We start from the raw sequence: 22,527 nt of genomic DNA on the forward strand, positions 1-22,527 counted from the left end.
ACTGCACATCCATATGACAGCAGACCAAGATTTAAAATAATTCTTCCTTCTGTTCCCATTGCACCCACTTACAGCACTCATACCTGCTATGTCCCGTAAGAGCTGTCCGTGCTAAGTCACTAGTGACTGTCATGCTGTCAGGTCCAAAGGGGTGTTTTGAGTGTATATGTTCATGTGAGTCCTCAGATGGCTGACAATTGTTGACCCTCAGCCTTGCTATTGACCCTAAGGCTGTGTCCTGCTTGTCCCCCTCTTCTTCTTTTCAGGCCCTGCCTCTACAGCCCATCCTTACGGTGTTAGTGTTCATTGAAATCAGCGTCTTTGCCTTTCCCATACTCTAAGTAGGTTATGTACATTTATTAGAATTCTGTGGGGTAAGAAAAAATGTGCTTTATTGGAACACATGCTTTGTCCTGCTCCCTCGTTATCGGATGCTGATCTATAGAGCTGTGGAAAGTCTGGAAACCGCAGCTAACTGAGAGCAATCCAGCATCATCCTTGTCTATAGACATGCAAATGGTTCTTTCTGGAAGAGGGACAACTTTCCCTCCTTTTTCTCAAAGAAAAGGGCCAGTTTTGCTTGATTTGCATATTCATTTTCAATAGTCCTGATATGTAGATATTCTGGTCTTCAAGTTCTCCTCTATGCTGACTAACTCATCAGTTTCCTCCCTCGTGAATTAAATAAAATCATGCTCATCTCTGCATCTTTATGACAGCAATGATGTTATTTTGTCTTGAAATTATGCTTATCTAATAGTTTTAAATAACTGAAGCCAAAAATCCTAAACATGTGTCCCGTTCCTGATTGTCCCCTTCTACTGAGCAGCAGAGACATACAGCCGATTCTGGATGCACAAGGTAACTTTCAATGAAGTTGCCCTGAATTACAGAATACTGCACTGTGGGTTCCTAGAGGAAATGCAGGGTATGTTCCTCTAGTCACAACATTATTATCAACTGATGGATACATGTCCCCATTTCATGTGTGTGTTTCTGCCTATGGACACCTTGTTTAATAGGCATTGCTGATTCATTAATATTGAACTCCCAGACAACGGCACCGTTGCTCATGCCTGAACAGAGCTCACTCAGCAAATCTGTGTCTCTGGAAGGCACATCCTAGCCTTCTGGGACATAAGATGGCACTTCACCATGACATTTTAACCAGCGGAGTCCCTAACAAAAAGCACCAAAATAGAGAAAATGTTACATACATGAATCCAGCAAGAGGACATCTTGTACAATATTAAGCTACAATAAAAAGGCAGACTTGACACCTAGGCTGGGTCTGTATTGGGAATATGTGTACTAAACAACTCAGACTTCGTAATGTTTGCTGTGTACTTACAAGGGATGTAATGATACAGAAGGAACTATGGCATCGACATTGGTGTTTACAGGTATATTTTGTGGATAAATAAATGTGCAAACATGGAATCCAGAAATAATAAAAATGGGTAGTATTCCATATCTGAATGAAATGTAGTATTTGCTTCCTCCATTGGTCTTTAGGATCCTGAAATAAAACAGAACAAAACAAAAACAAAAAACAAAACCCAAATCCACCTATGTTTGTTTTATTCCATTCTTCAATCCCAATTTCCATGCTTGTCATATAGCATTCTTCAATATATATTTTTATTTATAAGAAAAATACACTAAGGTATACAAAAGTATGATTATATGCAGGCAAGGAACAATCAAAGGGAGGAAGGCTTTATCTTGTTTCAATTTTTGGGCATACAGTCCATCATGGCAGGGCAGGCATGGCAGCAGGAACACACGAAAGCTGGTCACAGTATGTCGTCAAGCAGGAAGCAAAAGGTAATGAACACTGATGTTCACTTACTCTATCTTTTTAAACGTAGCTCGATGTCTCTAGGCATGATATGGTGATGCCACATTCAAGATGGGCCTTCCTTCCTCAGATAAATGTTTCTGAAGACTATATTCAGAGGTGTGTGTTTCTATACTGATTCTAAATCCAGTCAAGTTGACAAGGAAGATCAACCATCACACCACATACTGCTCAATAAAAAAAAAATTCCAGCCATAGAATAGATATCTATTGGCTCAAATTTGGGGAAGGAGATAAACGTGTTTGCATCTGAGAAACAAAGCAACAACAAACAAAAGCCGTAATGGGAAGAACTGTACTGAAATTTGGAATGGGTATGTCCAAATGGTGGAATTTATGGGCTGTTTTTGAATTCTACTTTAGTGGGTTTTTTCTGTGTCTTCCAGGATAAAAGTGAAGACATATTTCTTTCATCACTATCACCATGCCAGGAAGATGTAAACACCTTCCTTTGCTTTTCTACTCTGTGCAGCAGATGTCTGAACAGCTCTGAGTGCTAGAGGCTCTCTAGCTTGCAAGAAAACATCATAGTCAGCACCCCAGGCTGCCATCCAGATTTCACAGCCCAGCCCCACAGGGCCCATTACTATCCCACATAAAATCTCTTTCTCCTATGTCCTTGACAATATATGGCCAGAATCAAGTGCTATATTCTTAGGGTATTTTGCATGGCATATTACAAGGTTATAGCTCACTCTTTTAGAACTCATAACTCCCCACACTAGGGATCAGCTTGATAATGACACCGAACTGAGGATGTATATACACGTCTAGTCTGAAATCTACCAGATGTGCAGCCAGAGACTAAGGTCTGTCCTTAGCACACATAGCATCTACTGTGCTCAAGACTGGCTCTTTAACATCCATGAAGTGTCTAGTGTCTTTAAATTTCTAAGACACCAAGGCCTTGATCAAATTCTTTGAGTGGGTATGGGAGTAGTAAACACCCGTATCAACTGCAAGAGGCAACTGAGAGTCATATCATTGACTTCTTTCTTCTCAGGGCTATTCCTCTGGGCTCAATTTTATTGTGTTTAGTTTATATACTATCCCATATAAAATGGTCTAGGTCAAGTTTAAATGGATCTGCTGCTTAACCTTCAAATAAAAAAAAGAAACTTTCAATTAATCAGAATTCCCGCTTCCTTTATCCCATGGTTTCCACACCCCCACCCCCGCAAATATCTGGTTAATCCATGATTCAGACACTACAGAAACCTCTGTAGTAGGTGGAGGGCAGACAAAGGAGAATGTGAAGCCAGAAGAGGCTGTTTCATAACCATCATGAAATTCCAGTTGGAATAATAAGACTATTACTTAATCCCTCATACCCTCAGGATAACCCCTTGTATAGATCAGGAGTGATCACTGAGTTAATCTCAGCTTACTCTGAAGATCATGAGATCTGGTTCAGAAAGAGCAATGGAAAGTTAGAAAGGTCAATTCTCTGCACCTACAGTGCTGCCACACAAGGACAGGGCTGTGCTCTCCTCCTAGAGCGAGTTCCCACTGTGATGGCTCTGTGTCCACAAAGCCTTTGGCTTTGCAATAACGGGTCCTTCTCCCATTGCAGGGTTCTCTCCAATCTGTCCTCTACAGCACTGCCTTACCATCTCTTCCCATTGGTGCTGGGATAACTTGCCAAATATTTGAGAAGCAAAGTAGAAACTTCACCATCTACCAAAACCAAAGTGGACCCATATTGGTTAATGAGTTCAGTACATGGCAAGAACCATTAAGAATGCCACCTTGGCAATATCTGTTTCCATGGGGTGATAGTACCCTGGTCCGTTTTTCATTTCTGACTATGTATTTTCTGACTTTACAAATTTGCTTCCAGTGTGCACAGACCTCTTCACAACCTTCATGCATTTGACATACATTTGTTGAATGTCTACATACATACAATTCCAGCCAGAAAAGAGCAGGGAGCTCTGTCCTTGGAAATGTACCATCAAATGGAAATGACGTATGGTAATCAAACGGACACACAAATGAGCAGATGGACAGTGTTTTAAATGCTTTAAAAGGAAAGTGAGGAAGAGGCTAGCTTAGGCCACAGCATGAAGGTGAAGCACAGAGGAAAATGATGAAATGGTTAGGGACAAGGACACATCAAAAGAATATTGCACAGAGAAGGAACAGCCCAGGCAAAGACCCCAGGCTAGGAAGAGCTTGCAGTACATTTTTGCTATTAATTTGGGGTTTTGTGGTACTGGAGACCAAAGTTAGGGTTTTGCTCATAGTATTTGCTCTACCACTGAGGTACATGTCTATTCTACCCTGTACTTATGAGGGAAAGGAAAAAGATAGAAGTGGTGGGTACATGTAAGGAAGAAGAAGAAGGAGGAAGAGGAAGAGGAGGAGGAGGAGGAAGAACCTTTGTCTATATTCTATATCTTCAGTCTTTTCAAATTGTAGAAAAGGGGAGATTAATGGGAGGAAGGTCTTCAGGGTCAGCCTAGGCTAAGAAGTAAGTTCAGAGCTAGCCTGGGCAATTTAGTGAGACCTTGTCTCAAAATAAAAAGGACAGGAGAGATGCAGAACAGCTTCTTGGAATGCTTGCCTGGTGGTAGAATGCATCAGGCCCTAGGTTCTGGGGCATAAAGGTAAATTGGAGTAGACTTGAAATCCCAGTTTTCTGCCTGTGAAATGGGCAAAATTAAACAAATCGACAGTACACAGTCCTGGCAAGCTTACACTGAACTGCTCATATCACTGGAAGCAATCTGTGAAGTATAGCAAGAGCCATAAGGATGTCTCTGTCTTATAATATCTTCCTTGAAACTTTGTTTAAGGAAAATTGTTCAAGCAGAAGGCTATAGGACGGCAGTAAGGCAAGGTTTTGGAGAATCCTAAATACGTAGATATATAAGAATCATTTAACAAATTAGGGTAATTAGACTCCTGGGTCACCACAGAGTCATTCAAATCGGGTGCAAATTCTGTAAAAACCTATAAAATATTTACTTTCTGACGTTGAGTGACAGGCAGGGATCCCACATGGTACACAAGGCCATGATGCCGTGAGATTTATGTCAGTGACATGAAGGGATATTCACAAGCAAAACATCATCTAATTGGAATGTGAGATACATTTCAGTTTGCTGAAAAGTTGTTTTTAGCTTATAACAATTTGATAATTTGTTATTTCAAGGGAAAAGAGAGAAAGGGAGGCCCCAGAGTGGCTGGATCTTCTCTCAGCCCTCAGCTCAGCTGACTGGAAGACTCACCCACTGCTGCCACTGAAGTGTTTCACAGGGGGCATCTACATGATGGGTATCTTGTAAAGGGTATGGGTAAAGGATGGGTATCTTGTCCCCTAGGCTTTATAGACCCACTACAATCTCTTCCCTGCTGCCTCAGGCTAGCTCCTGGCACACCCGCCTTCCTGACCCCCAGAATGACTGCCCATGCAATAGAAACCAGGGAAGAATTTTCCAGGCTCTCTTTCACAGTCATTATTGGTTCTCTACATAGCAAGCCAGTCTTGTGCTTTCGGTTATTCTCCTATCCTTCTGTGTGTGATAGGGACTTAACATTTCAGAATGTTCCATGCTGAGTAATATATCTGGGGTTTCCTTCTAGTCTGATGTCCCCTTGCCTATGACTGTAGTTTCCTTTGTGGATAGAGTAGTCTTCTTCCGTTTGTCCCTGGACTCATAGCAGTGATGGGCTTGGAGCTGGCTGGTGAGGAGCGTGGGGGTAATGGTTAATATCTCTAGGGTTTTAAAGCACTACAAAGCCCCCCCACCATGTGCTAAGCTCCTACTAAATTTACGCACCAATGCCCAACGTCAGAGTAATACTGTCGGATAAACTAAAATCAGGGCACTCTGCATTCAGACTCCAGGCTGTGTGACTTAGAGGAAATCTCTTAAGCTCTCTGGCCTTGGTAGTGACTGAGAAGACATATCTACCCCAGGCCTTGCAGGAGTGCATGCAGGTTCAGGGAGGTAAGTTCACAAGTGATTCTTGGACTTCACTGACACCTCTCATTCCTCTCCAACGTGATGGCATTCCCTGGTTAACCGGTGGGGAAATGATTCAGAGCAGTCCAGCAAATTGTGCTAGGCCACTCAGCACCTGAATGGATCTGTGTCCAAAGTCAGATGAACCTTGAAAATGAAGCCCCCAGTGGACCTTCCCTGGCTCCATTTGCAACTCAGGGGCTTAGCAGTGTAGAACTAGACTGTAGCTTCTCAAAATACCACTGATTTGTTTAGTTTAATTAAAAGGAACTCCTCACATTTGTTCAGAGTGTTTTACAGTTTATAACCATTCTTTTATGGACACATTTGACCCTAAGGGGAAGGCACTTTTAATTGTTCAGTTCTATGCAGTTTAGTGAAACAAAGAGAAAACATTTATAGTGACCTAGAATTTCAAAATCTGAGTGTGTGCGCGCGTGTGTGTATAGTTATACTGAAAACAATATTAAGGATTTTTTTCTCTGCTTAAACATTTCATCTGAAAATTAGCCACCCTCTGCCAACCCATTGTTCAACTCAGTGCAAAAGATATGAAGAGAGCATTGGACCTAGAGTCTGGAGCAAGTCAACTGCTCTGTATCGTGCATAATGGAACTGCAGTCTGGCCAGGTAAATTATGCCTGAAATCTCCATTGCTTGAGTGGCTGAGGCAGGAGGATACCAAATTTAAAATCAGTTTGGGTTATACAGTTAATTTGTAGTGAGATATCATCTCAAAAAAAAAAAAGGTATAATGGCTGATCTTGGTCGTCAACTTGACTGACTGCATCTGGAGTCAAGTAAAACCTATGTACCTGTGCATTCCCCTGAGGTTCCTACAGTGGGTCACCTGGCGTGAGGAGACACATACCAAATGTTGATCATCTGAGGTCAGAAGATCCACCTATACCCGGGCCACACCTCTGATGAGAACTCACATAAGAGGACATGGATAAAAAGCAACCTTTGCTTTTCCCCTGCTTGCTGTCCTCATTTTACTGTTACCGAAGCATTCCTTTGCTGGTGTTAGAACCTATTGCTTAAGGACCATTGGCCAGTGGCTCCGTGAGAATTCTCTGGGCACTCTGCCACCAAATCAGGACTGCTCAAACATCCATTTTTATGGCCAGAATAACTTGTGTATTCTTGGCCTGTCTACTGTTGGATAGCCTGGGCTTCAGCCTGCAAGTTGCTCTAATAAATACCCTTTTAATATGTATGTATTCATTCTATCAGGTCTGTTCCTTTAGAGATAACTAATTCTTAAGGGGGCTGGGAATCAGTTCAGAGGGAGAGCGTGTGCCTATGTTCAATGATCAACACTGAAAGGAGAAAAAAACTTTGATATCCATGTTGCGATGTGGGAGAGGGAACATGGGAGATGAAAATCTGATCTCTATGTGCTGACTTTTCGGGCTCAGGATGAGCTGGATTTATTCACTAAGCAAACTTTTGCTTGTTCCACCAAGCACCAAGGCATGCACTGGGCAGGAAGAAGTGCTGTGTTCATGGAGCTCTGGGTGAGTGGAGGAATGGTCCCATCTATGGTTAGTCCCACTAAGAGCGGGAAAACGGCCCATGTAGAAACATAGCCTTCAACTCAAAGGGGAAAAAGAGATCGTTTATTTTGGTGCCAAATACGAAGCTAGAGCTCCAGAATTCAGATAAAGTTTATCCCAAATACTGGGTTCCAACATCAGAACCGTTTCTCGAAGCTATTATACTTACAAAACAAAACAAAGTAAAGTAATCAGGACATTCACTCAATACAACTGTGGGGAGGCCAGGTAGCCAGGTTATAACAAGGAGGGGAAATCTCTCAGACAGGTCTGTGTTGCTATCTGATGACACTATTTGAGTGTGGCTGGTGGAAGTCAGTGACCTGTTAGTACATCCCAAGAGGTCTCATGAGAGTACAAGGCTGATACAGACACCAAGATCGGTAATAAATGGCTATAAAGGGGAATAAAGATACATCAACATAGATTGGCTCTAATTCTGCAACATCCCAACTCTACAATGAAAGATGTTTATAATAAATCAATCAACCTTATAAAAATCTTTACCATAGATGTGGCTTTTTGTTCTTCTTCTGGGAACTACAGGTGAAAGGAAGGGTTCAAACTCCTGATGTGATGGAGGACCTTGTGCTCTGGTTATCGCCAGCAGGATATAGAAGGGGGTTGTTCAAATCCTGGACTGGTGTGATAGAGGCCCCCGTGCTCTGGTTTGGCAATGTCTGGTAGGCTCCAGAGTGGCGTTCTGCTCTATACTTCCTAATTCTCTCAGATAAATTACTCCCATTGGGACAGTATTTACAAATGCAGTTTTAAAAATTTATACTTATTTTCATGTACATGGGTGATTTGCCTGCATGTGTGTCTGTGTACCTGGTACTAGAAGAGACCTGTATGGGATCCTTTGTGGCTAGAATTACAGACAGTTGTGAGCTACCATGAAGAAGCCAAGAACCAAACCAGGGTCTCCCAGACGAGCAGTTTTGCGCACTGAATTTTTCACCTCATAGCTTGGATATGGTCATTGAGAATGTGGTTTGTACAACTTAGCAGAACATTGCACTGTGTGTGCATGCACCACTCATTATTTAAGCATTTTCCTATTGTGGTTCTGTTTATGTGATTTGCAAGTTTTTGTCCTTATAAATAATGCAGCAATGGCCTCTATGTAGAACTCTTTCTGAGAGTCCCACTAATTTTGTTAGAAGAAAAAAGATTAGGCAACTACCCTCAGTGCCAGTGCCCATCGGCCCACTTCCAGAACCTCCTGTTTGATGTGCCAGGGCGGGGTGGTACCTGTAGAGGACTTCCCCTTTCCTGAGGAAAAGGGGCGGGACTAGTGGGGGAGGGGCTTGTGTGGGTGGGACTAGGAGAAAAGGGAGGGGGCTGAGATGGGGCTGTAAATTGAATACATGAACTAACTAATTAATAAAGAAAAAATGTTAAAATGAAGATCTCACTTTGTTGTTTCTTCACTGTGCCAGTTATCATCAATCAAAACACAGACTCTTGCAACATTACAAGTAGAAAACATTTAATTAACTCTAACGCTGGACATTTTATTGGCTACTTCAGCATTATCTGTGTATGTGCACATGTGTGGTGCACATAGATGTGTGCATACATGCCCTCATGGATGTGTGTGCATGGGCATGTGTGGGGGACAGTGGTTGACATCAGGCATATTCCTCAATTGCTCCTCACCTTAATTTTTGAGACAGTGACTCTCTGAACTTGATGGTGACTTATTCAGCTAAGCCGGCTGGCCAATGAGCTCTAGGAGTTGATCTGTCTCCACCCTTCACAGTGCTGGTATTACAGATGTGCATCAACACTCCAGGTCTTTACATGGGTTCTGGGAATCTAACCCTCCTACTTGGATGGTAGACATTTCACCTACTAAGTCATCCCCAAGCCTTCCCCCTGTGACATTTTCATTGCATGGATCTGTTTATGCCATTCAGTGGTTAACCTATCAATACGATTACATTTTAGTGGCCACAGCGCTTTCTATAGGGGTTGTTGTTGTTGTCGTTTTGTCACAGCTTTTCCTTCAGCCTGTTAACCCATTTGATTTTTGAGTACTGTCGATGCCCACCATAGGAGTTCCTTCTCCTTCATTTTTCCTGAATAATGAACTTTATAAACACAGTCTTGATGGTGGTTCTGCTTACTTTTAAGGATAAAAGACTCCTGCCTAATAAAAGAACATCCCTTCTTTTTCCCCCTTACTTATTACCTTTATTTATACTTTTAAGTGCCTAATTTGTCTATAATTTATTTAGTATATCCTAATATATGCTAAAAATTTGATTTCCAATATTATTTATGCTATATACTATGTATTAAGCATGTGCAATTTATTAAGAACTTGCACAGTCAAAAAAAAACCTCTAAACCTTGTTTCTCCATAGATTGTATTCTTTGGGGGGCTTTAATTATTATAGTGATCATAAATGTTTTTATCTCAGAGAAATCTCCTCCTTCTGCCAGTTTTTTCTAAGTGGTCTGGATTACTCCCCCCTGGCTATTATTCCAGATCAATGTTTAAATTGCTTTGTTAAGTTCCAAAAAGAATTGCATTACAAATTTGATTGCAAATTATATTAAACCTATAAATTAATTTGGGAACAATGATATCTTCACAGTACTAAATTTGCTAATCCGGCAGTGTGATCTATGACTCCATTTATTCCAGTCTTGTTTAATCGTCCTCAATAAAATTCCAGAGGTGTGCATTTTCATACAGATTCTAAGCCTTTCTTACTTTATTCCTAAACATTTATATTTTAATTGTGTTTGGGAATATGATATATTTCGTTTTATATTTGTATCACTTATTACTGGCATGTAACTATTGATTTTTATTTATTTGCTTGGTCCAACCGCAAGACTGAAATACATTAGTATTTCTACTAGCTTTTCCTCCCTTTTTTTAAAGTTTGCTTTAGTCTCTTGGGCTTTGAAACTGTAAGAACATTTTCCGCTTGAAATAAGAAAGCGCCTTCCCATTGCTGGCTCACTAAGGATTCTGATCAGTAATGAAGGGTGAATTTCTTTCAAATTACTTCCCAGCCTCTCCTGAGAGGATCATACGGTTTTATTCTCTGACCACTAGAAAGAAACATTACACCAGGTTTTTGTTTTTTTTTTTTTTTTTTTTTTTTTTTTTTTGATATTCCAGGATTTCTCTCACCATATCCTGGGAGAAGCCCCACTTGGTCGTGGTATATGATGCTTTGATAATCATGCTGAATTCTGGGCATGATATCCGCCAGACGGCTTTGTAGCTCCTGATCGTTAGTTTTAGTTGCTCCTTTGACGGGATCTAGAACCACTTGGGAAATAGGGTATAGCTATTCCCTGTGATAATTGATGTGTTTAGACCACATTAATCAGGTCCACTGCTGTTATGGGAATCCTTGACTGCAGCAAATCAAAGAGGATTAGGCTGTAGCTTCCCCTCCCCCATGCCCCCACCTATGACTACCAGTGATGAGAGAAGTTGCTTCAGTCTCCGGCCGCCTTGACCATGATGGAGTGTGTCTTTGAACCATAAGTCAAAATAAGCCTTCCTTTGCTTAGGTTGCTTCTTTAAAGTTTTTTTTTTTCACTTATTTATTTTCTCTGCATTCACATGTCCACAGGCCAGAGGGCAACTTGTGTCAATTGCTCTTCTCACCTTCCACCCTCTAAGCCCCAAGGAATGAACTCAGGTGTAAGGCTTGGCAGCAAGAGTCTTATAGCGGCCCCTCCTGCTGCATTCAGCAGGAGTTAGATCACAGCACCAGGAAAGAAAGCAAGACATGGCTGCACACTAAAGGCTCAATTCCTGGCTGTGCCACTTGGGTAGCTGTGTGACCTTGGTCATGTCATCTGTCTTACAGTCATTGGAGGGAATTATGCCTACCCTGAAGGCTGTGGCAAGAATTACGAGGAACCGGATGCCAAGTTCGTGCTCTACAAGTTGCAGACGTCGCATATTCATGATGACAGCCACTGTTTGCTTTAGACTAAGCGTCCATCTGCCATATTTATTATCTTAAGCTTTTAGAGCTTCAGGAGCGATTGACCCCAATTTTAATGTAGATGGGTGTCGTTCTTCCTGAATTATTTTGATACGTAAATAGTATTCGCTCTTGTCTTTGCTTCGCTTTTATTGCTGTGGAGAGATGTCATGACCAAGGCAACTCTTACGAAGGTAGACATTTAGTTGGAGCTACAGTGCAGTTTCAGAGGTTCGGTCCATGGTCATCATGGCGGGAAGCATGGCAGCATTCAGGCAGACACAGTGCTGGAGAAGGAGCTGAGAGCTCTACATCTTGCTCCAAGGTAGCCAGAAGAAGACTCCCTGACATGCTTCCTCCAACAAGACCACACTTATTCCAACAAGGCCAAACTTCCTAACAGTGCCACTACCCATGGGCCAAGCATACTCGCACAACCACAGCTCTCATCACCATTGTGTGTGTGTGTGTGTGTGTGTGTGTGTGTGTGTGTGTGTGTGTGTGTGTGTGAGCTTTTCCTAAGATCTGAACCTTTAAGATTGAGAGAGATTGGGGTAGCATCAGTCAGCCTCTCCTTGTGCTTCAGCTTCTAGGAAGCCCCAAGCCCCTTGAGAGCATAGGCTAGCAGGAGTATGAAAGTATGGGAGGATGCAGAATAATGTTTTTGTTGTTGCTGCTTGGGAATTTGCTTTCTGACCACTAATAAGCAGGTTAAAACACCGACAGTCTACAGAGAAGAGCAAGGTGCCACCAGCCATCCTTTCCAGAGGTTTCAAAGAGGTACCCAGCTGGACCCTCACCACACCCTCCAAACACCACTCTCTCTTTATACAATATGCAGTGGGGGTAGGAAGAAGAACGTCTCTGAGATGACGAAGTGTGGGTTTTAAGAGAAAAGGCTTTACCTTACAGCCACCTCTTTCATAAGTCAAGGGAGGAAGGCTCTAAGACAGCATATGATAGAAGAGGAGAGGGGTCTGCAAGAAGAGAAGATAGAACTCTCAGGTCCCATAGAAGACACCTTTTGGTTCTCGCGGAGGCTGTAGAAATGATGAAAGCAGACCATAGTTCTATACCACAAGTGAAGAGGGCACTATAGGAACACTACAGAAAACAAAGAAGGGTGGCAGAACCAATTCTTTCCTTTTTATGAGAAAATGGTGGCCATTATATATCTTCCGCAGTTGTCTCCAATCTGAGATTGTACTGTATCTGCAGCAATGTCCCTTTGAGCAGGGTGTGACTTGTCTGAAGTTTCCGCCACTGATCTTTAAAATCTGTTGATTGTATTATTTCATTTTGGATAGGATGGGGATTTGATTTTTTTTTATTGGCTAACCTTGCCACGTTCCCTTAAGATTTATGGATGATTTCACCTAGACTATAGAGCAGGGCAGCAGTGAGGAAGAGATTGTATTCATAATAACATCCACTCAGAAGGTAGTTCATCGCCCTGAGCCAAATTATGCCACATCTGCTCCCTGACAAACACACACCATCACATTACAGATGGTTCAGCAAAGCTTATAGCAATGAAAAAAGGTCCCAGGGGGCTAGTGAGATGAACTTGTCCTATTTTCGAAGACACATAAGTATTTTTTGTCTTTCTCACTCTGCTCTGATACAGAATTGTTCTCCATTGTCGTCATGGAGAAGAAAAGAGACCCCCTGAAGATGCTCTCTGCAGGGTTTCAGGACTCTCCCTCCCCCTTTCTTTCTGAACTGACAAGGCCTCATCCTTGACCTTCTAGAAGAGAAAGGGACCTAAATGGCATGTGTCTCTACCCTTGCCTGGGTGTCTGGACAGAACCTAGAGAAAGAACAATCCTCTTGCTCCACACTCTATGCCCCATCATCAGGTACCATCACAGCTGCTCAGAGAGGACCAGGAATAACTGACCAGCTACAAGCATCCCATCCTCCCCAAAGACATCAGAACTTCTATGCTAAGCATAGTACCAGACAAACGGTCTTATGATAGGATCTATCATGCACAAGGAACAAAATTAGTCCTTGTTTAAAAACCCTCTTCTCAGGTCTGAGAGCCATTCTATTTTATGTTCATCAAAGGCTCTATAAGTGTCTTTGCTAAGCACAGGCCTTACTGAAGCTGGGCTGGGGTTGGGGGGGATATAATCTCCCTTCAATGGAAGAAAAGAAGTGGAGGCAGAGAGAGGTGAGGTAATACATCCCTGGTCATTCAGCTAGCAAATGTCCCGCTTGAAATAAAAACCAGATTCTCTTTGGCTCTAAGGCCCATATCCTTTTCAGTAAATTCTAATGACTACTTTCACTTCATTGAGCTCAGCAATTTGAATTCCTCCATTTTATCCCTCTGGAGAAAAGAGAGAACTAGACACATATCATTTCAAGTAGAAACCCATAAATATGTAAATAAAATATAGCATGCAATCAGCCCTCAGGTGAAGAGAACAGAAAGAGAGCCCTTCAAATCAGCCGCAGAGCAGGCAATTCTGACCACGTGGGTGGAGTGAGTTTCCACTTGGGGAATTGGAACTTTGCTGGACCACGGTGAAGTGGGTGGGCTCTCACGAAGTGGGTCTTTGATTTACGGGAACCAGCAATCATGTTAGGGCGGTACAATCATTCAGCTTACTGTACGGATTGGTGAACCTCTAACAGGGACGTGAAGAGAGCTGCCTGGGGTCTGGCTTTAGCTGGCATTTGAGAAGGGGAGGGAGAGATTTCAAGAGGAGAAGAAACATCACTTTAGGTTCTAACACCCTGATTTTTGAGATAAAGAGCAATGCCTTCAGACAGCAAAACCAAGCCCTACATGTGGCTGATGTGTGGAAGCAGATCTTGGGTGACAGTGTGGCAGAGTCTTTTCTGTGTGGCACTAGATGCTTTTCTCAGGAAATTAGCAAGCTGTGGCGAGGCAGTTAAAAGTAAGACCTCCAGAAGAGCTGCTAGGCCAGGCTGAGTCAATATGGTACCTCTTGTTTTTCCCAATTAATGACCTGGGTAACATTTCTCAGTCCCATTGTCTTCAGGGTTCTTTAAATAACTCCAAATGATTCATGTAGGAGCCAGATTCCTAGTTGTATTTTTCTCTTTGTGATATAAGGTATTGCTACATAGCCCAGGCTGGCCTCATACTCACAACTTCCTTGCCTCTGACTTCAGCATGCTGGAGTTACAGATATGTCCCACAGTGGCTAAGTGCTTGTACTTGGAACCTAAAGGGTTTTTCTGTCTGTGACCCCAACATGAATTGTGTGGCTATGAAGTTAACCCTGGGTAGGTAGAGAAAACAGTGACAACTCAGTTGCTTCATCAGGGAAATGGTCTGTGTGGATGGTGGCCTTCCCTTTAGAGGAAAGATTCAAAGTGAGCTGTCCTTTGTTCAGCATCCCTAAACTCTCATCTTTCCCTAGATGCCTGCTGTCTGGAATACACCAGAGGAAAAAACCCCAATGTTCTAGATAAGAAAGCTGCCCAGAATGCAGACTGCACTGTGAGTATCACCCTCAGAAATGGTTCTCCTCAGGAGTCGATGAAGAACAAGAGCACGTGACCCACAATCTTGATGGGTGCTAGTGCTGAAAACAAACAGGCCAGCCTTCTTGTCTGTATGTAACAGCTCACAATAATAACATCCATAACACCATCGACAGACTGTGATTTGTTTCATTACAGGCGTCTAAAGAGCGTTTTGAGCTTTTCAAAACACTTTGATATACATCATTTTCTTTGCCCCTAGGCCTTTATCTCAGGGAGGATGATGAATGATTAAAATGAGATAAAGGAACCAAATGATGAATGAAAGATGAATGAAGCATCTTAAGGGGACAGCATGAAGAGAGAATTAAAAACTGATTGCATGAGTTTGAAGAAGGCCCCTACCTTAATGCTCAAGTGAAGTTGGGGGAGTCCTCATGGACAGATCATGATTCCCTTAAGCTCCAGATGAATACATCCCTATTGCCTGCTATTCATCTTCCCCTAACCACATCCTGTTTACTCCTGTAGCCATCCTCAGCACTTCCCATCGCAGAATATAGCTCTCCCTCTCATGTCTCAGCTGTCTATACCACAAGCTGGAGATATCATCTTAGACCCCCCTTCTCCCATCCCCACAGTTACAGTTCCCTGTTGAATTTGTCTACAGTATAACCACTTACGTGTGTGCTCTGAGCTCCTTATTGGTCTGGGACACTCCACAGCTAAATTCCTAATGGCTTCACCCTCAAGTGTCAGACCCAGCCTTTACTATGTCAAGGATCTATCAGGTCAGTGACTTGTTATATGTAGTAGAACAAGAATATACCCCCACTTGCCCTCCCTGATGTAGTCGCCCGATATCTTTTTGAAGCTTAGTTGTGTTTAATCAAGGCTAAGCTTCTCCTCTGCCTGTCCTGTCCTTTCAAAGACAGCCTCTTCCACCACTGCCTAGAACTGAGTTTGGCTCACAGAAGAGAATGAGTGTTTGGTATAAAGGACAAACGCAGCCATTCATTTTTAGCTTGTCTCCATAGTTACTACCCAACCCCATTCTTGAGAGGACACTTGTGAGCAGAAGACCCTCCCCAAGCCCAGGGCTAGAAACTCCATCAAATCAGTGGCGGGGAGCTCCTCAGAGTCAAGAGACTTGGCTCTAAACACTTATACACTGTGTAGCCTTTAGGTAATTATCTGAGTCTCAGTATTCCTCTGGTCTACCTCTTAGAGCTGACTTAAAGATGAAGTAACACGGTCAATGGGTCTATCCCAAGAGGGCAAGCCAATGTGCCACAGCTGTCTATGTTTGCATGTGATGCCATGTGAGTCAGGACTTCTGATTGCTAGCCCCCACTCTTGTATTTTCTGATTCATTGAGTAAGGAGAGACTAGGACTGGGCCTACTTAATTCTTAACTAATTAAGAACTTAATCCTTTTGGGTTACTGTGACATAATAACATAGAGTAAGTTATTTATGAACACTAGAACTTCTGTTTGTACAGTGCTGGGAAAGGCCTGATCGCTGGCTCATAGACCTGTCTTCTCATGGTGAATGAGCAAGAGAGAATGCTGGAGTCTCTCACAATGGTGCAAATCTACCTCTAACCAAGTCACTCCAAAGTCGCCATCTCCTACATCTCCTAGGGTTCAACATAAGAACTGAGGTGACAAAAGTGACCAGTCACTAGCAATATTGATGCTCCTCGTCCAGGAATGCCACACTGACAAAAACTGCCTTAGATACCTCTGTGGACATTGCTTACCCCATCCTCACAAAGCACACGATTTCAACACCCAAACTTCATTTTTATATCTTACCTAATTTTTTAAAAAGAAAAGTTCTAGAATCTCTACCAAGTCTATAAATTCCTCTGGGCGGAAATTATACTTTCCACACTCTGCACTCCCTCATTTTCTGTTTTGCAAAATAATGAGTACATTTCCAGTGTGATTAATAATAGAATAGGGAAAGGGGAGAAAACTCCAAATACCAACGGTAATAAAGAGCATCTACAAATGGATATCAGCTCTGGATTCTCTTAAAAATTAATTATGAAGCAAAGAACATTTTACCATCAATGGTGATGGGAAAAAAAGATTATTTTCTTTATGGCGCATTTTGTAGAATGTAGGTTATTTGAGATTTAAGCCTAACTTACTTAAACATCAACATTTCTGGAAATACAATAGCACAAACTACATTTCAACTCATAATTTTTATAGTGTTAGGCAGACCACTGTGTCTGTCACATGTAAAGTCCTTTATACAGTCATGGCAACTGTTTGCAATAGGTTATAAATTTTTATTGAGATGATCATCTCGCGATTGAATTTCTAACTGCATTATATGATCATGAGCAAATAAGTCCACAGGGGCTTTGAAAGTGCTTTGAATATCATTTCTAAAGATCAGAACCCCCCCAAACCCTTACATTTACCTTGTGGAAAAAGGGAAGTCTTGTCAACAGGTTCAAATCAATTATTTTTATGAATGACTTTTACAGTGCAGAGCTGAAGTAAGGTATTACCCAGCTTAATAATGTACCCTTATGTCCTCTGAAAGCAGTCAGCTTCATAATCAGGTTTCAGTGAGGAATTTTACCAAAGACGAGTTTAGAGAAATCGCTGGGGAAATGGACTCTCTGTTCATCATAGTTGTTAAGTAACTTTCTAAGGAGTAAGTCTAAGCCATGAAACGTTAGAGATCCTTGGCTTCTACACTATCAGCTGCACTACTGAGACACCAAAGATTGACCACTGTCAATCTTTGTGACCATTTAAATTGGTTCACAAACAACTGGAAACTCAGATTTTGTTCCAAAACATTGGATCTATAAGGGAGCAATGTAAGCACAGGGCAAATGCTACATCTGCTCATCCGTGATGGTGCTTACCAAAGACAGAAGTGAAGTGAAAACCCTAAGCCACATAGACACACACACACAGACACACACACACAGACACACACACACACACACACACAGAGAGAGAGAGAGAGAGAGAGAGAGAGAGAGAGAGAGAGAGAGCACTTAATTCCTTAGTTCATTACTGTTGTAAGACACACCCATCTGTACCTGGTGGTTCCTTTCCATCTATTTCAGATGGCTTCTTCCCACTTTCCAGTTACTCAAAGGCTACAAGCCCCTACCATTACTTGTAAAAGCAAATATCAAGCTGTTCCTGAGGTGTTTGCCATCTACATTATAGTATTTTGCATATTCTAATCCACTTGATGTCTAAAATTATGTTTCCATGTTTATGTGCTGTTAAGGGTACAGGGGGTGCCTCTACCCTACTTTTCCTCCTAAGCCTTTTCTCCTAAGTCTTTCTTGAACAACACACTAAAGGGCAACAAGTTCAGGGACATGGCTGTCAAAATATAACAGCCCTAACCAACATTCTCAGCTGTGCCCCATGTTGCTGCACCTACGGATACTTCGCTCCCATTGAAGAAGCCATTTTTGGTGCATTTTCCCTCAGAAGTCTGTGCTTGATGTTTCACTAAGCTACACATCACAGCAGCACAGCAGCACATAACTATCTACTCATCATGGAGTAAGGAAAGAACCAGAGCTCTGGAACCCAAAACCCAAGTCCAGAATCTGACTGTACCATTGGTCAATTCAGCAAACTTGGTATAAAGTTAGAAAAATACTGTCTCTCTCCCTTTGTATATATATATGGAACAAAAATATTTTCAGGGAATGTTATTTGAGGATGATAAGAAGATAATGTGAGCTGTAGGAAAATGAACATCAGACTCCCTTCATTCTTAAGTTCCATTCAGAGAGCCAATCTTAGCCAACAGGCAGAGCCAAGGGACCTCAGGGATATGGTTGTACACAGAGAACCCTCCCAGTCACACCGGTAGCCAGCAGTTCTTAACCAGGAACATCTGGAAACAACTGGAACTACAAACCCAGTTAAAGGAAAATCCAGAGGCCTCTAGTGCCAATTCAGACTCTTAAGCAGAAACCAGCATCCCTTAGAGTATTTGGATTTGGGTAGTTCTCAGGGATCAAAACAATTTCAGAATCAACTCTGAGACACTGTCAAAGCCACGGAGCCATAAAGAAATAGCTGGAAGTAGGATCTCCTCAGAGACAAAACTAGAACCAGGAACACGGGGCAATGACCAGATCTACTTTGTTTGGTCATGGGCCAAACAAGCTATACCTATTAGATATACAAAAGGATATACAGAAGCCTACAGGGATGTAGTCTACATGGGAACTGAGGGGGGACAGTCAGAGGCGAAATCCCTCAGTGATACAGAACTAAGACTCCCCAGAGACACGCAAGTGGTACCAGGATTCCTCACCATGATGGAGTCAATGTTCCATCAGAAATACCGTCAACTTGATGAGCATCTCCATGAACCCACAAAAGGCAGAAGGTTCTTAGAATCACAGCCAGAGTTGAGAGTGTCTCTCAAGTCTGAGCAAAGCCTTAATTATCTTTCCATAAAAGGAAACAGATTTCCACCAGAGAAACTAGGAATGACCTTTCCTCAAAAGCCAAGAGGAGGGCCAGTCAGATGAACAGCTCAGCATCTCGAGGTATCCTTACCGGCACACTTGGTCCTGGTAGTGAGGGGAGGTCCTGGTGGTCCTGTGCCCCCCTCTCCTGGTCGTGTGAGCAGCACCCGGATCTCGTACTCCACATCGGGGTCCAGATGCCAGAGCTTGTAGTTGGGAGAGTCCACGATGTGGGTCTCAGCCCAAGTGCCTGTGGTCGTGCGGTATTCTACCTCCTTCAGAATGATGGGGCCGTCCCCAATAATAGAGTTGGCGTTTGGTTTAATCCACAGGTAGGTGGCCCCCACTGCCAGTAGTTCTGGGGGAGCAATAGGTGTGGGAGGCTCTGAAAGAAAGCAGACAAGCAGAGGAATTTCAGTCTTAAGTGGCATCTTGAGATGGATCCACAGGAACCACACAGTGAAGGGAAAAAACCAGCTCCTGAAAGTTGTCCCAGACCTCCACAGGCAGCATGTGACACATTCGTGTGTGTGTGTGTGTGTGTGTGTGTGTGTGTGTGTGTGTGTGTGTGTGTGTGTATGTGTGTTCCCATTTACTATTACTTGAGAAATATGTGTGTAGGAGTGATTGGTCCAACTTTCATTACCTGTTAGAGGCTGATTCTCCCTCTTCCAGCAGCCATTAAGTGCCTACTTATAGCTCTTCATTTAGGGGTGGAGCCTTGTAAGATTTTTCCCATTTACTCTGGCGTTGTCATTATGGGCCTTGTTTAGGGACTGTGCTACTGAAATCCCAAGGTTACAGCTGTCTCATGTATAGAAGACATCACCTCACTTCATATGCCTCCAACCTGTGGCTTTTACATTCTTTCACCTCTGAGCCTTAGTTGTAGGGGCCGTGTTATAGATAGATATGCCAATAGGGTGGCATTGCTTTCTCAATTTTGCCAATTGTGGATATTCTGCTTTGCTTTATGTCAACTTGACACAAGCAGGAGTCATTGGAGAGGAGGAATCCCCAATTAAGAAAAGGCCTTCATAAAATCAGGCTGCAGGCAAGCCTTTAGGGCATGTTCTTACTTAGTGTTTGCTGTGGGAGGGCTCAGTCCATTGCAGATAGAGCCAGTCCTGAGCTGGAGGTCCTGGGTTCTATAAGAAAGCAAACTGAGCAAGCCCCGAGAGCAAGCCACTAAGCAGCATCCCTCTGTGGTCTCTGCATCAGCTCCTGCCTTCAGGTTCCTGCCTTCTTTGGGTTCCTGTCCTGACTTTCTTCATTGATGAACTACGATGTGGAAGTGTAAGCCAAATGAGCCCTTTTCTCCACAGGTTACTTTGATTATAAAAACATATACTTTGAGTATATGTTTTTTTTCATTATAGCAATATTAACCATTTACTGCAAAAAGAATTCTCCTTGACAGGGTGTGAGAATAATGCATATTGTATTTGTGGGCATAAAGCTAAGTATGTAGAATATAGTTAAGCACTGTACTGGTTTAGAAATGCAGCTGTAGTAGATTCTCCTCTGGAGCTCATAGTCTCACCAGCCATGGGTATCTGGATAGGTTTACAATACCAGACACAAATTCCCTCCTATTAAGAAGCCACAAGTCCAATCAGATAGCTGATGGTTAATCCCAAGATCTCACTGACACTGTTGCACCACACCGTGTGATGCTAGTAACTGTCATGGTAGGTAGCTGGGTGAAACAACTGGTTGTTTTTCTACTGGTGCGTCTTGCATGGAACCTCTGGATGTTCTGAGAATTCATTCTCAGGGAGGAGGCTTCCGGTTGGTTCCCATGCAGATCCCACACACTATTAGCAGAAATCCTCTGCAGGTGATGATATAAACACAGATAGGAAAAGGGATAGGGCAACAAAAATTCATCTTCTCCCTCAGCCTGACAGGTTCCTACCAGCAAAGAGTGTCCTTGGCCAGCAGGAGTCCAGCAAGAATCATAGCCAAAGAAAAGGTCATGCCAAGTTACCTGCTAACTGATCTGTGTGGCACCTTCCTTAGGCAATGTATACATAACCAGACAGACCTAACCAAACTCACAGAGCTCTGAAGAGGAATGAAATCCACAACTCCCATGTAGTGTTTCCGAAATATGTACACCAGGCTGGCCTCAGGCTCACTGTGTACCCCAGGCTGGCCTCAAATGCCAGATTCTTTTGCCTCATCTGTCCAAATTTAGGGATTACAGGTATGCCTCACCATACTTTATCAAGTGGCCATTTTTTTCTGATAATATTTTATTTCCTGAAAAATATTTTATTTGGAGCTAGAGAAATAGCTCAGTGGGTAGCAGCATTTGTTTGCTCTTGAAGAGGACCAGAGATCAAGTCCCAGCATCCACATGGTGGCTCTTAACCATTGGTAACTCCAGGGCTCTGACACCTTTTTCTAACATCCATGGACACCAGGCACACAAGTGGCACACAAACCCATACTCAGGTTAGACAGCATACACATAAACTAAAATGAACAAATCTTTTAAAATTAAAATGTTTTATTTAATATTCATGCATGCCTAGTCTTTGTACAGGACTTCCATGAGATCAACCAAAATCCCATCACAGATAGGGAAGGAGCTCAGAAAGTACAACCCCTATCTGAGGAATATGATATCTACAGGGAGAGTGAGAATCAGGGATGTGAACTCTGAAATGCAACCCATGATCCAAAGGATTTATTTTATTTTTGATTGTGCATAAGTGTATACATATTAACATGTGTGGGCAGGTTCCTGCAAAGTCCAGAAGAGAATATCAGATCTCCTAGGCTCAGAGCTACAGTGAGCTATCTGATGTGGGCACTGGGAATCAAACACTAGCTACCCACAAAAACAGGAAGTTCTCTTAACCCCTGAAATCTCTACAGCACTTCCACCCCCATTTTGTTTGTTCATTTTTGGTTTTTGGTTTTGCTTTAAAAAAAAAACTTGGTCCATTCATTTATTTTATTTGTGACAAACACAGAAGTAGAACAAGAGTCAGAGAAGGAAGGGAAGAGAAAGCCTGTCCTGTGTTAGCAGTCAACGGTAACAGCCTTGGACATTTCTGCAGATTCCAGTCCAGTTCTTACTCATATACTTCAGTTTCAGTGACACACAGGCCAGATGAAGATGCGTTTTGCCTCCCTCTCTTTAAGCATCCTCATAGTTTTGGTTATGGGATACAGGGGTTTGCTGTCTCTTCTAGGTACCAAATAATTACCAAGTTATC

General features: G+C 42.5%; 1 protein-coding gene across 16 annotated transcripts in view; it reads right to left on the reverse strand.

Moving 5' to 3' along the window:
* The window catches only part of Ptprt (protein tyrosine phosphatase, receptor type, T), a 1,095,890-nt gene that overhangs the window by 565,549 nt on the left and 507,814 nt on the right, over positions 1-22,527 (reverse strand). For all 16 annotated transcript variants that reach the window (NM_001108603.3, NM_001402009.2, XM_087653463.1 and 13 more), the window contains 1 exon segment: positions 19,389-19,682. In NM_001108603.3, the coding sequence (NP_001102073.2) occupies positions 19,389-19,682 (294 nt within the window).

The sequence above is a fragment of the Rattus norvegicus genome, chromosome 3, assembly GCF_021556685.1.
Source record: "Rattus norvegicus strain SHRSP/BbbUtx chromosome 3, alternate assembly SHRSP_T2T, whole genome shotgun sequence".
NCBI classification, from domain to species: Eukaryota; Metazoa; Chordata; class Mammalia; order Rodentia; family Muridae; genus Rattus; species Rattus norvegicus.